Source organism: Gnatocerus cornutus, chromosome 9 (genome assembly GCF_029298725.1).
Source record: "Gnatocerus cornutus isolate USDA-ARS CGAHR chromosome 9, icGnaCorn1.1, whole genome shotgun sequence".
Classification (NCBI taxonomy): domain Eukaryota; kingdom Metazoa; phylum Arthropoda; class Insecta; order Coleoptera; family Tenebrionidae; genus Gnatocerus; species Gnatocerus cornutus.
In genome coordinates, this window is record NC_142241.1 from 3,771,385 (window position 1) to 3,785,048 (window position 13,664).

General features: G+C 35.2%; 1 protein-coding gene across 2 annotated transcripts in view; it reads left to right on the forward strand.

The window, feature by feature from the left end:
- Positions 1-13,664, forward strand: part of phtm (cytochrome P450 enzyme phantom) — a 29,273-nt gene that overhangs the window by 15,363 nt on the left and 246 nt on the right. Inside the window, exons 1-4 of one of the 2 annotated variants that reach the window (XM_088045286.1) lie at positions 9,477-9,584; positions 11,037-11,355; positions 12,647-12,792; positions 12,837-13,620. In XM_088045286.1, the coding sequence (XP_087901412.1) occupies positions 11,037-11,355; positions 12,647-12,792; positions 12,837-13,620 (1,249 nt within the window). In that variant the 5' untranslated portion in view covers positions 9,477-9,584. Of the gene's footprint in view, positions 1-9,476; positions 9,585-11,036; positions 11,356-12,646; positions 12,793-12,836; positions 13,621-13,664 lie in introns of those variants that run through there. The other variant, XM_088045285.1, reaches the window with a different exon arrangement.

Consider the following 13,664-nt stretch of genomic DNA (forward strand, 5'->3'; position numbering starts at 1 on the left):
AAATTTATAGAACTTTTCATTTTTAGATCGAACCAAAATTTGGGCATTCCATAATCGCATACAATAGGCACGCCAGAGATCTAGTCCACCGAACATTCCTACATATTTGTTTGATAACGTACAGGTGTACAGATAAAGTTTAGTTTGAAATAGAAATTCCCCAAGTATCAAATAAATCATTTTCAATTTTACAATGACACCGTTATTTTCCTCTCATTGAAAGACGGACAGTGTAAGTCAATTCTTTTCCATTTCTAAAACTTCGTAACCCATTTTCCGCACGAATCTAGTGCACTAGGTGAAATCAACAAGTGTCAAAGCCCTCTGACAGTGAAAAGTAATCAGCTGCCGGCAATACAAACAAGGTATGATATCGAATATCCACGATTTCGATGACTGCTCTCAGTTCAGGCACGTGCGATGTCTTCGACCGACCTTTCATTTACCATCGTTTCTTATACACATTTTTCATTGTAATTAGCACCTGAGGAGAGGTTGCGAAGAAATGCAATTTGTCGATTTGTCGTGCTCGACATCTCTGGGGCGATTCAACTGCTCTGCTAAATTAATGGAGTGGAACCGAAAAAATTCAACTCAAAAACTCGACGACAAAAAATCGGTTTTAGATTACTAGAAATACTAAGAGCGTAGGTCTCGCCGGGTGAGCACCGCCCTGTTTTTCCGCCAACCCCAAAACCCTTTCCTCTCAAAGACGGGTTTGGAGTCGCGCTGTGATTTTTCTTTGAGTATCAAGCCAAGAACGTGGCGACATCAGTTTTATGGTGATATATTTATCCGTATCGTCTGTGAGGAGTCGCTTAATCTGCATATCGAGATTAGTCTGAGGGTGATCGGCCTCAACCGCCAGTAAAGCCAACCATTCTTATGGTAATCAGGCGGTTTAGCAGTGGTCAGTACCGGGGATGGAACATTTGCCCGCATACGGTGCAATGATCTAAGAAGTGCATTTGTGCTTTCCACCAAAGCTCTAACTTGCCGGATGTTGCGAAAATCTTCCAGTCGTTCGTTTTGGAGAAAATGGCAGAATTAAAAGCTGGCGCATTTTAAACTAGTTTCTAAGGTAGGAGGTTTTTGTCGTCTTCATTTTTAGTTGTATTTGCAGGGTTTACAGAATCAGGAAGACCAAGGAATTGAAAGAAATAGAAGAAGAAAAATGAGAGAATGAAGATTGTGAAGAGGTTGAAATGGCGATTGCACAGCACTGTTTGTTAATTCGCTGTGTAGTCCCTGGTGGAATAGCAGATGCGTCTAAAATGGGGTTGTGGGCATTGTCCTGTGAACGACGTGGGCAACAGGTAGACAGTAGTCTCGTCTGCCCCGCAAGGTTATTTCCCAACACTATTCAGTTATTGACCTCTCTAAATGTCCGTCGATGTCCAATAATTCAGTCCTTTGATCTAGTCGAGTCCGAAAGTGTTATATGAAAATAAGAAAGTGCAAAAGCACTCGCAAGCGCCACGCATCAACAGAAAATGGGGCGCAACACACATTCACTCTAAAAATCAACTGCATCTCAGATTTCACCCGATTATAAATAGTAAGTAGTTTACAAGAGAATTTATTGCGGAAAAGTGCTCTAGATCGCATGTAAACAAACGGGGCGGCCTCAGGTTTTTTTGACAGATTTTGACCAAGAGTTTAACGCCCTGACATAGAAAGGTCGTCAAGGCAGTGAAATCTGAGGGTCAGTGGCCTTTATGAAAGTACATCTACCACACAAACAATATCATTCAGCAGTCACTTTTCTGAAATCAAGACACTATCTAGGACGACGACCTACTTTGAATGCGAGAATTGGGTTATGCGTTTTTATCATGTGAAGAGTAATGGTAGCAAGGCCAAAGAGTTCAAGGGTGATCGACGAGATCCGATCTCTACATCGCGGGAACTGTTGATGGTTTCTTCGCGTGGTAATTCTGGTCGTTTCTCCAACATTTTGATGCGCAAAAATTGAATTTCTTTGGATTCCTTTGGGTTCTTCTGATTCGCCTGTATGTTTCAGAATATTAGGATTCTTGAAAAAGTATTCATTTCCCCTGTATAGCACACACGCGACTCGCTGTATTTATCTCACAATACGCTAATAATTTCAATTATTGTTGCAATTAACCCACTTTATATTGTATGATGGTGCAGAACGACACATCTAATCGCTTCAAGATTTAGTGTTTGGCCTAAATATCTTTATCTATTTAACCCTGACTTACTGACAACGATCCAAATTGTTTTATCTCTTGCTCTTGAAACACTAAGAAAAACTTGATACAAAACGCTGGCAAACTTTCCAAGAAAAAATTACCGCAAAACATGTGATTGGGAAAAAGATGTCATTACTTTAACAAGGTAAATAAAGATTTCCAAAATACGTAAATCAAAATTACTGGAACTTTACTATGTCAATAACAATTTGGTATTTAGCACAACGTTAGTCTAAATCTTTATCTTTATAATAACAATTTACGCACGAAAGACAAAAAAATGAGATTAGAATTCACTTGAATAGCTCAAAAGTGGCTTCAGAATTCTATAATTAGATAAAAGCATCTAAAGATATCTAAAATCTGCTTTCAATTCAGTTTGAAATCGCTTCCGTTATTTATTTTCCAATCTATTTTTTCCGCAAAAAACTGTTGATGCGCCAATAGATATTTACATAACAAGTACGGAAAGTGACCAATTTCGCACGAGTGTAAATGTAGATGCACGAGGCGCCAGCCGAGTGCAGATTTTACACGAGTGCAAGAAAGACACTTTCCGACGAGTTATGTACACCATTTTTCCTACGACCTTCCATCATCAGAAAGAAACCATAAATTTCGACAATAGTTCATTTCTTATCTATTTTAAATGTCATTTTTACGACCTCATAAAAAAGTGACGTATTCCACATATTTAGATGGTTTATGTTTTTGTACATCCATTTCCGAAAGTAAAAGTCACTAGTGTGATATGAATATATCCGCACAGACCTGTCAAAACTGATTTGTCAGAAACGACCTAAACAATTCATTTTTATCATTATGCATGTTGTTTTACAGTGAATCGTCTACATATTTGAGACAAAAATTCAAGAATTACATTTGTATTTCAAAATAACTGTCAATTTAGACAGGTCTGTGCGGATATATTCATATCACACTAGTGACTTTTACTTTTGGAAATGGATGTACGAAAACATCAACTTTCGGAGTCATTTAACCGTGTGGAAAATGCTACTTTCATATAGGGTCGTAGGAAAAATAATTTTTTTTTAATTCTTCTACCCGCAATTTAATAGTTATTGGTTTCCGTTATGTTAAATTCAGCGAATTATTTTTCGTAATGTTTTTTAGACTTGTCTGATAATAAAAGTAGAGTTGCTTTTTCAGTTTCTTTAAGGATTTTTGTGGGAATCGAGGCAATTTCCATTTTTGCCGCTTTTACGAGCGAAACTAAAAAAAAAACAGTAAACAATTTATAACTAGGCACATTTGAAGTGGCGTTTAATGTCGTGTTATTTTTTTTATTTAATTTGAATAATTTAGGCTTGTGATTGTTGATAAATCGTTGTATTGCATTCGCGCTTCAGTCGTGTTTTATCCACTGAAGATCTGCATTCTCGCGTTTAAATATTGTTGCGTGGATAAAACGCTGTCTTACAATAAATAACTAAATTTATCATGATACTCAAAGTTGGTTGCTATAAATACAGGGTGATTTTTTTAAAAACGGCAGGCGTTGTAGAATTTTTATTTATGAACCGATTTCAAAAATTTAAAAAACAAATTAAATGGTTTTTAATTTACTATAAACTGATGATTTTAAAAAATTTCTGAATGTCTTAGTATCTTTTGGGCGATACTCAACTTTCTTATTTTAAATTGGCACCTATATTTTTTTTGCATAATTTGGAAGATATTAATTTTCTTGTTTTAAAAATGTGTAATATGTTCTACTTTTAACAAAAAATATTTTCAAAAAAATTATCAAAATTGAAAAAAAATAGGCAAAAAGGTTAATAAAAACTAAGTGCATGGTGTCAATTGTACAATGAAAAAAACGGGATGGCGTTTCAACGGTATTTTAATTAAATTAGGTAGATGTTTTTTCTGATTTGTAATTATTATTGTCTTTTGTTATCAATAATTTCAAAAAAGATTGCCAATCCTTTCTGTTATTTGCTGTTTTTTGACATTACAATAATGGTATTGTGTTATTTGACAGCAAGCACCTAGATTTTATTAACTTGTATTGCCTAAATTTCTGAATCAAGAAAATTAATATCTTTCAAATTATGAAAAAAAAAATAAAAAAAAAATAAGTTGAATATCGCCCAAAAGATACTAAGACGATTAAAAAAATTCTAAAATCATCAGTTTCTAGTAAATTAAAAACCATTTAATTTGTTTTTAAAATTTTTGAAATCGGTTTATAAATAAAAATTCTACAACGCCTGCCGTTTTTAAAAAATCACCTTGTATATACTATTTACGAAAATACGAAAAAAAACAAAAATTAATAAAAACCTTAAGTAATAAACAAAAGTAAAAGTAAATAAATTATAAAAAAATAAATAACAAATTGGAGATTAATAAGAATAAACAAAATTCTAAAATTATACGTTGACAACCAACCAAACGAAATATATCACCAAAATCAAGAGTGTAAAATAAAATACATACCTACATCGAAAATAAAAATATATGTATTAAAAATCGATGTTTTTTTAGCAAAATCGATGTAAAAGTCCCAGATGTAATGGAACTGTCTATTTTATTTTAGGTTATCTGAGGGAGGTGTTGAGGACCCAGTTGATATACCTCACAATGTAAAAATTATCAATTTCTTTCATTTTTCTCACACAAAGTAAAATTCTAGCGTGTATTTGAAACTTTTCAATTGGACTTTTGACATTACAAACGTCAACTGCGCATTTCGTTACCACTCTCGCCAACTGCCACGTTTAGGACGTTTTGTTTTTGTCAACTTTAGTAACATTTATGTTTTTTAATTGGTTGTTATTACGAAATAGAATTAAATTAGAACTTTCTGCAGACGTAGAGAAAGAAGCTGCTAATCTAGGAAATAACCTTTCGTCCCTGATTGTTTAAAAAATGTCGTATAAAATACGAGAAAGAGTACAACACATGTCGAAAATGGGGAAGTGGGTTTGCGAGAAAGTACTTCTTGCATATTTTTCTGAAAAATCAAAGAAAGTCAAGCCTTCTAGTTTGTGGTCTTATTATTCAATGCTAAAGAGCACATTGTTGGTGAATGAAAACTGCGATATTTTGAGTTTTTCAAAATACTGTTAAAGTCATGTCATATATTCTTAAATTCTAATCGCTTGATACTAGACGCACTACGACTGGCCCGCGGTCATGGGTATTACTTTTTTATTTATGAAGTACCAAAATAATTCTTTTTCAATCTTGTACACAATAAAACGGGGAACAAGTAGGGTTCTTAATTTTTTGGCTACACATGCAAGAAGTTTATTCAATTTTAGTTTTTTGTTTATATACAGGTGTTTAAAAAGTGGTGCACTACCTTAAAAGGGCGTTATTGGGTGGTCCCTCAGAGTATCAAAAAACTGTTGAATAAAATTCCACACACTATTTTCGCAGTTGAACGAAAATAAAATTTAAAAAATGGCAACATTGCTGAACTGTTCGCTCATTAATTTAAATTTCTAGTATTCAAAGGCATAGTAACGTTACTGTTATTTGGCGTTAGTCAGGTCGGCTCGTGATCGAGTAATGTAACTATGGTTTTATGTGAACGATGCTGATCGACATTGTTGATTCAAAAATCTTGTTAACAGTTTTTAGCCATTTTTCACAATATTTTTCCGATTTTTTTTGCATCATGGCTTTGCGCAAAACCTCCTTTAAGTAACAAATTCATTCGAAGGTGAAATTAATGCACAGAAATCGTTAATTTTAGCATTAAACTTTTACTCTTCAATCCTTAGTGCTTTTTTTAGAAAAATATTTTATTGTATGTATTCAGTTTTATAATTAATCAATGTTTAATCAGTTTAATCATGGCTCTGATAATATTAGTAGTAGCATTGCTATCGAAACGCGCGTCAGTATTTTTTGACGAAATTTGATGTGTGGGAACAAATTGTATTTTTGATAATTAATCAATGTGACAGTACGTGCAATGTTGCCAATTGTTCATTCTCCTGTGTAAATTTTCGATAATTTTTGGGTGTAAATCAGGCTTTCAATTCTTTATGTAAAAAATTAGGGAAGAATTGAATGTAGCGATTTTTGAGGTTAACACGTTGTCAAAATTGAGTGTACTAATCAATGGCTAATTAAAAATGTGTTGCAAAAGAAAGATTTTAATCGAAATTTAACAAGTTTTGGCAAACTTGCGCAGGACGATTAGCTTCTACGCATGCCACAGTTGCGTCAAGGTCAAACGCTTTTGTTGCCAACTGTTACGGATGAAAATCGCTAGGGGCTGCTGCCAACTTCACTTTTTAATGAGTGGACCGATAATAATGAGCTCTAGTATAAATAATGATCTGTTCTTTCTTTAAACTTAAAGATTAAAACATTGGCTTGAAAAATACAAGAAAACTACAAACGAAAATTTATGTAATTGGACAACGAAATGCCAAATTTGCCTAAACACAGAAAGTGTGTACCAGATTTTTTTACAAGAAAGCAATAAAGTGTTCTAAAGTACGGTTCAATCATGAGTGCTAAAAATTCGATTGTTGAATGATTTTCTATTAGCGCCAGTAAGTTTTTTAAAGGCAAAAGTAAAAGGTCTTTTTTTACTTTTTGTCGTCTCAGTGGCTGCAAAAAAATTTGAATCTTCATACAGGTGTCCGGAAAGTGACGCACCAACTTGAAAGGGGGTGATTGGGTGGTCCCCCAGAGCCTCGCAAAATTAAAGGCATTGATACAGTATCCACGGTAGTGCGCGCCTTTCCGGACAGCCTATATCTTTGTAAAAAATGGCAATTTCACAATTTTTCATACGACCAAATCTTTATTTTGAGGAAAAAACCACTTTGAAACCGATTTTTAGTGGCCCAGTTGGGAATTTTTTACTCTGAACAATGTATAAGATAGAAGTTTTTAATATTGTGGACGATGACTGTAGGAATCAATAAATTATACAGGGTGGCTCACCTAAGACTTTTGAGTAAAATATCTTTGTGATTTGTAAATAGATTTTAATAAAATTTAAAACGAAGATTATACAGGATATCCCAGATTTCGCACCTCAGAGAGCAATACAGATGGTAAATTTCAAAACAAAAATTGCTTAAGTTTAATAGTATTTGAGAAAGGATAAAAAATTAACAACCAATCCCGCAAGCTTGTTCTGGAAGTTGAGTAAAAGCCCATAAAATTCTGTTCAGCTTTGGGATTGGCTACCGTTTTTTCGTCTTATCTCGATTATTTTTCAAGCCAAAAAATTTTAGTTTCGCAATTTTGGTTCAGAATTGTTGCCTCCATAACCTCTTTCTCTCTGGGGCGCGAGTTCGGGAACCCCCTGTAGAATTCGTGAGTCTTAATTCAACGTCAATCAAATCACTTCACTGTTAAAAATGCAATCTTAGATTTCTTTTTAAAAGGTAAATTTATTCAAAATGTTTACCACCATGGCAAGTACAAAAAATTAAATTTATTTACCAAATAATATTTGGATTTTTGTTTCCGTTTAAGAGAATTGGTCAATTTTCTAAAGCTGTCAGATCCCGAAGCGTATATTGGGCATTGCTTTGTCTTTAATTTTAAAGTTAAAATTTTGAAAATTTGCATACGCTCATAGTTGACCAAGCTCTAGAAGCTGGCGCAAAAATTTGTTTTTTATCATTGATAGTTTTGGCGTCGCGACGTCTTAAAAATGTGTTTTTTATCTAAGTGTGGGGGTTTGTAAAATCAACCCCTAATTTAATTTGTTTTCAATATGGATGTGTTAAAAATATCTCAGTTGTCACTTTAGATTTAATGCAAATTGTATTCAAAATTTGAAGAAAAAATGCTGTTTTATCAAGTTTTATCAAAATTGGGAACTACGTTTACACCCATCTGTCAACATCTTGTGTCAAATGAGTCTTACTTGGCGAAATTGTGGCTTTGTCGATGTTAATTAACGATTTCTGGTGTCCATAAAGTGTAATATGCCTTAGTAATCAAAACTGATCTTCATGCTAGTGAATGAAGGGATTTGTGAAATTTGGGTGTAAACGTAGTTTGCCACTGCGCCGTCATAATTTTGAAAACTTACTTGATAAGACAGCGTTTTTTTCGCAAATTTTAAACACAATTTGCATTAGATTTAAAATAAAAACTCAAATATTTGTATTACAGATATGTGGATTTTCAAAATTTTTTCTTTAAAATTAAAGACGATTTTAGGGGTGGAGACAAGTATTGCCGGACCCTGTATGTATTTTAAGAAAACAACGGCTTCTACCAAAAACTTTTCAATCTGTTTCCGAGACAACTTTTTTTTTTCATTAGATGACCTACATTTATCTGTTTTAGATAAACAATTACACTGCCAAACTTTTATGCACAAATTTCCTTCACTTTTAGAGGTGATTTCCACATTGAATAATGCGGCCAAAGTGACGCAGGAGACGTTTCTTGCTAGAAACAAAATCGAACCTAAAGGACGTGTAAAATAAAATAGATAGTTGCAGTCATACCTTCTTATGTATAAAGGCAACAATTACATTTTTTGCTATCAAGGAAACTTTATTCTTCTTTCCCTAATCACAGAAACTTGAATACACTTTTTCGTAACAAGTTTTCTCGTAATAATTTTGGTTTTTCTTTAATATTTTTAGAAACATCAAATGGATTTTCTATTTTTGTTTATAAATATTTTTTTTGTTTTATTTTCATAGCAACTCTGCTAACATAAAAAAATGGTGCCACTTTTGGTGTCAAAGTGCAAGTTTGCCTCGCATTTTTTGGAAACCTATAGGTAAAGTTGTTACAGAAAAAAAGTGAATTTTCTCCATTGAAAAACTCCCCATTCCGCCAGTACGATTCGAAAAGTAACACGAAATGGCAATGCACCGTCGCTGACCGTTGAAACGATTTAAATTTATTTACCTCGAGCAAGTGACCTTTACAATATAAAAATGAAAACGATCACAATGACCTTTCAGCTGAGCGTAAATCGCATCTAAAGAAACGAGTTTTATAATATAAGAGTGCAATGTTCATTGTAGAGGTGGTCAGCAACCCCCATTTTGGCGTGTGGGCGAAGTATGAAATTTTTTCCCACCACGTGTGCTAACAGAGCTAGATTCTTATCCTTATTGGTAAAAGACACAGATTTTTTTACGGGACGTCTGGCCATTGAATACATTGAACCCCAGAAGTGGTTGTCCTTAGATTTTCATAAAAATGGATGCATTGCTCTTAAGGTGCTTGACCCTACACTCGGATCCAAGTACTAAATGATTCTTGGATGATTCCTCGCCGTACAATCAGACAAACAACAATAATTTATTCAGACTACATATTTATTAGATACAAAACTATTACTTGGGGGCCGCAGTTTTTCTGGTGCTACCATCGAGGTCGGGGGAATCCGATGTAAGTTTCTTCATTTTTAACATCGTAATAACAATGAATCATTATTTATCAAGAATTCCCCTCGAGTTATTATTTGCTTATTAATAAATTCTGTACAAACAAGTTATTAATCGAATCACAAATTAATTACTGAGAAGTAAATTAAACTTAATTTCAGTTTTTTTCACGTCAAAAATTTTTTTTTCTTGTCAATTCTTGAATCTCATTAGTTGGATTTATCGTTTTTTTATTTATCTCACTTTTTTGTTTCCAAACTGGTTGCCCAAAAATTTTCCGGTCCCTCCAACCAAACGTGATCCGAATATAAATATATAAGTAGATGAGAAATTAGTATTGTATTGTTAATTTTTTTCTTATATCAATTCCCCCATTTCTTTTTTAATCTTCACTTTTTATTATTCTCTTTCTTCTTTATTCTTTTAATTGTGGTTGTAGGTTAACTTATTTTACCATTTTAGCTTCTAGTTCGTTTTTTGTGTACTTTTTCTTTCATTACCTTTGGAATGTAATTCCATTTGTGCCGCTCGCATTGTACTGTGTTTGAACTAGCCCTGTTACTTTGGACTTCTGTCAATAGTGTCATTTGTCAAACGTCAAAATGGCCTATAGGGAAAGAAATTAAACAAGAAACAGAAAACTAAGCAGAGGTGGAGTCAGTTTTATCTCTTCAGTGATGCAGTTGTCCTAGATTAGTACCGAATTAATAATTTTCAAAAAGTATTTTGAAGTTATCTAACCAACGTTCTAATCATTATCTTCGTAAAGCGGCATTTTTTAATTTATACGGAAAATCGTGGGCAACTATACCAGAGCTCATTACTATCGGTCCACTCATTAAAAAGTTAAGTTGGCAGCAGCCCTTAGTGATTTTTATTGGTAACAATTGGCAGCAAAAGCGTTTACATAAGGTTGCCAAAACTTATTAAATCTCTATTGAAACATTTCTTTTTTAGAAAATGTTTAATTAATTATTGATTAATACATTCAACTTTGACAACATGTTAACCTCAAAAACCGTCACCTTCAATTTTCCCTTAATTTTCACCCTAAAGAATTGAAAGCCAGATTTACACCCAAGAATTTTCGAAAATTTACACAGGAAAGTGGACTGACTGATAGCAATGAGCTATACTTATATGAAAATCTTTTTGAAACACGCTGTATTTTCAACATTTTTAATTTTTGTGCGTTCAAAATACAAAAAATAGGAATGTTTGAAGCTTTATATCTTCGGAACTAAAACGAATAGAACAATGCGGTTTATTCTCAAGGGTTAAAAATTGTTAATTTACCGTTTTTTGCTTTGATTTGATACTTTGATTTATAATTAATTATTAGATTTGGCCCACTTATTGATTTTGATTTCCAAAATAATTGAATTTGTATATGAATATTCAGAAATGCGCGTTTTTTTCCGATAATTAAAACACACTAAAGCTCTTTTATTTTCAGATGGAAACCTTTTGGATCTTGTCGTTGGCATTGATTCTCATCGCCACCTGCGTCAGGTGGTACAAAACGACCCATAATTTACCTCCAGGTCCATGGAATGTACCGATAATCGGCTACCTAGCTTGGTTAAACCCTCAGTTTCCTTACCTGACCCTCATGGATCTCGCCCATAAATATGGCCCCATTTACGGTCTTTACCTGGGAAGTATTTACACCGTCGTCGTAACCGATGTCAAACTCATCAAAAAAATCTTCAATAAGGACGTTGCCTCCGGTCGGGCACCTTTACATCTGACTCATGGGATCATGAAAGGGTTTGGTATGTTTTATCTGTTTCGGCATCTCGAGCTAAATTCACTATGGAAAATGTTGCGTTAATTTAAGTAGAATTTTCTAATTCTTTTTTTTTTTCGTAGATCCTCGTCCAATTTCCCCTTTTTTTATTTGCATGTTTCGCATTTTGTTTGCCTTGCCCCGAAATATCATTGATCCCACACAGCTCCGGTGAAATCTTCATTTCTCTTCGGTCCGTCTTATCCGAGTTCAACGACACTCAAGTTTCGGGAGTCCGCTTTTTGTTCGACACTGGGTTAGTGTGTCACTGTGGTTTTACGTCATAATTATTATCCCATCTCGGTACCTTCAACAGGATGTTCAAATTATGCCAGTACGGTACTGGCAGGGGGCGCAGAAAAAATAACCAGGAATTGACAGCGATTTGATTGGTCAAACTGTAGAATTTTATGTTGGCAGCCGTGGATTTCAAGCATCTGTCAAGTTCCGTGATTACAAACCAATTTTTTCTAGAATTTGGTTAATGGGCTACATATTATAAGGAGTGTTCTGTTGAAAAATCATAATTTGATCCTGAATATGAAAAAATTACCACGACTTCTTTTGACAAAATTTTATATATAAACGCCTTGGGGTGATGGTCTTTCGTGGTTATATAATTTCTGTAAAAAGTGCCCCTTGAATTCCTGACGAGTTTAAAAATAGCAAGTCCCCTGACCCCCATTTGCATTTCTGGCGCGAACAGAGTAAAACTCGCACAATTTTTTTCCCATTGATCAGCATAAATTGGAAAAATAAGGTAATTTAAATACAAAAGACATTCCTATAATTCCACTGTAGCAACATTCCGACGTCCGAACGATAGTGACAGTGGTCAGTTAGTCATAGTCTGACGTGAACGGCATTCCCGTCTTGTTAGTGTTGAACGAACTCTTCTCCGAGCGGAATTCTGCCTAACTTCATTTTTCCAATTTTTTTACTCTCTGCAACTGCCCTTTAGATGGATTTCTTCGTTTTCAAACGTGGATAATGAACGAAAGAAATCTTAATTAACGAGTGGAAAGTCGTGTTAACGACCGCCCTTGTGCACTTATGGGGGCCTTGGCGTAAGACAACGGCCTCGGGACTTTTATATTTTTACTTCCACGTACGGTCTTAGTCAGATACGCAGAATTTATTACAGGTATTTCAATTACGTAATTGCGGACTCGATAATAGTTTTGTTTTCTTCGGTTTTTGGACTAGGGCGAAATTACATCATCCTATAAAATTACCCAATTATCATCAGTACAATAATAATATACTGTTTCCTCTAGGACTGATTTGTGCGGAAGGCGATCTATGGAAAGACCAACGCAAATTCGTCCACACCACTCTTCGTATGATGGGGGCTTCCCGAGTCAGTCCCAACAAACCCAGAATGCAGAATCTCATTACTCGCAACGTTTTGGATCTAGTGCAGGTGGGTACCGGGAAAAATTCAACAAAAAACTAAATATTTCGCAGTTCTTGAAAAGCCAAGACTCCTCCACTTTGGACCCCCTAGCCCCTCTCCGCCACAGCCTCGGCTCAACCATCAACGAACTCGTCTTCGGCAAATCCTGGCCTCGCGACGACGAAACCTGGAAATGGCTCCAACACCTCCAAGAAGAAGGCACCAAACACATCGGAGTCGCCGGCCCTCTCAACTTCTTACCCTTCTTGAGGTTCCTACCAAAATACCACCAAATCATCAAGTTTTTACTCGACGGCAAACACAAAACCCACAAAATCTACGAAAGAATCATCGAGGAACAAAAGAGCAAAACCTCTGATAACTTCATTAGCGCGTTCCTCGCTGAAAGAGAGCGACGCGACGACGGCGACAAAGAAGAGTTTTACAATGATGAGCAGTTCCATCATCTCCTGGCGGACGTGTTCGGCGCGAGTTTGGACACGACGCTGACGACGTTGAGGTGGTACTTGTTGTACGTGGCGTTGAACCAAGACGTCCAGGATAAAATCCGGGAGAGTTTGGACGACACGGAGGTGTCGGTTTATCTAGAAGCGTCGATTGCAGAGGCGCAGAGGATTCGGTCGGTGGTTCCTGTGGGGATTCCTCATGGGACAATGGGTGAAGTTGAGATTGATGGGTTTCGGATTCCCAAGGGAACGATGGTTGTACCGTTACAATGGGCCATTCATATGGATCCGGGAGTGTGGGAAGAACCGGAGCGGTTTCGACCGGAGCGGTTTATCGATGAAGAGGGGAAGTTTTTCAAACCGGAAGCGTTCATACCGTTCCAAGTTGGTAAGAATGTTGACAAAATTTCGATGATTGAGGAGAAATTTTTT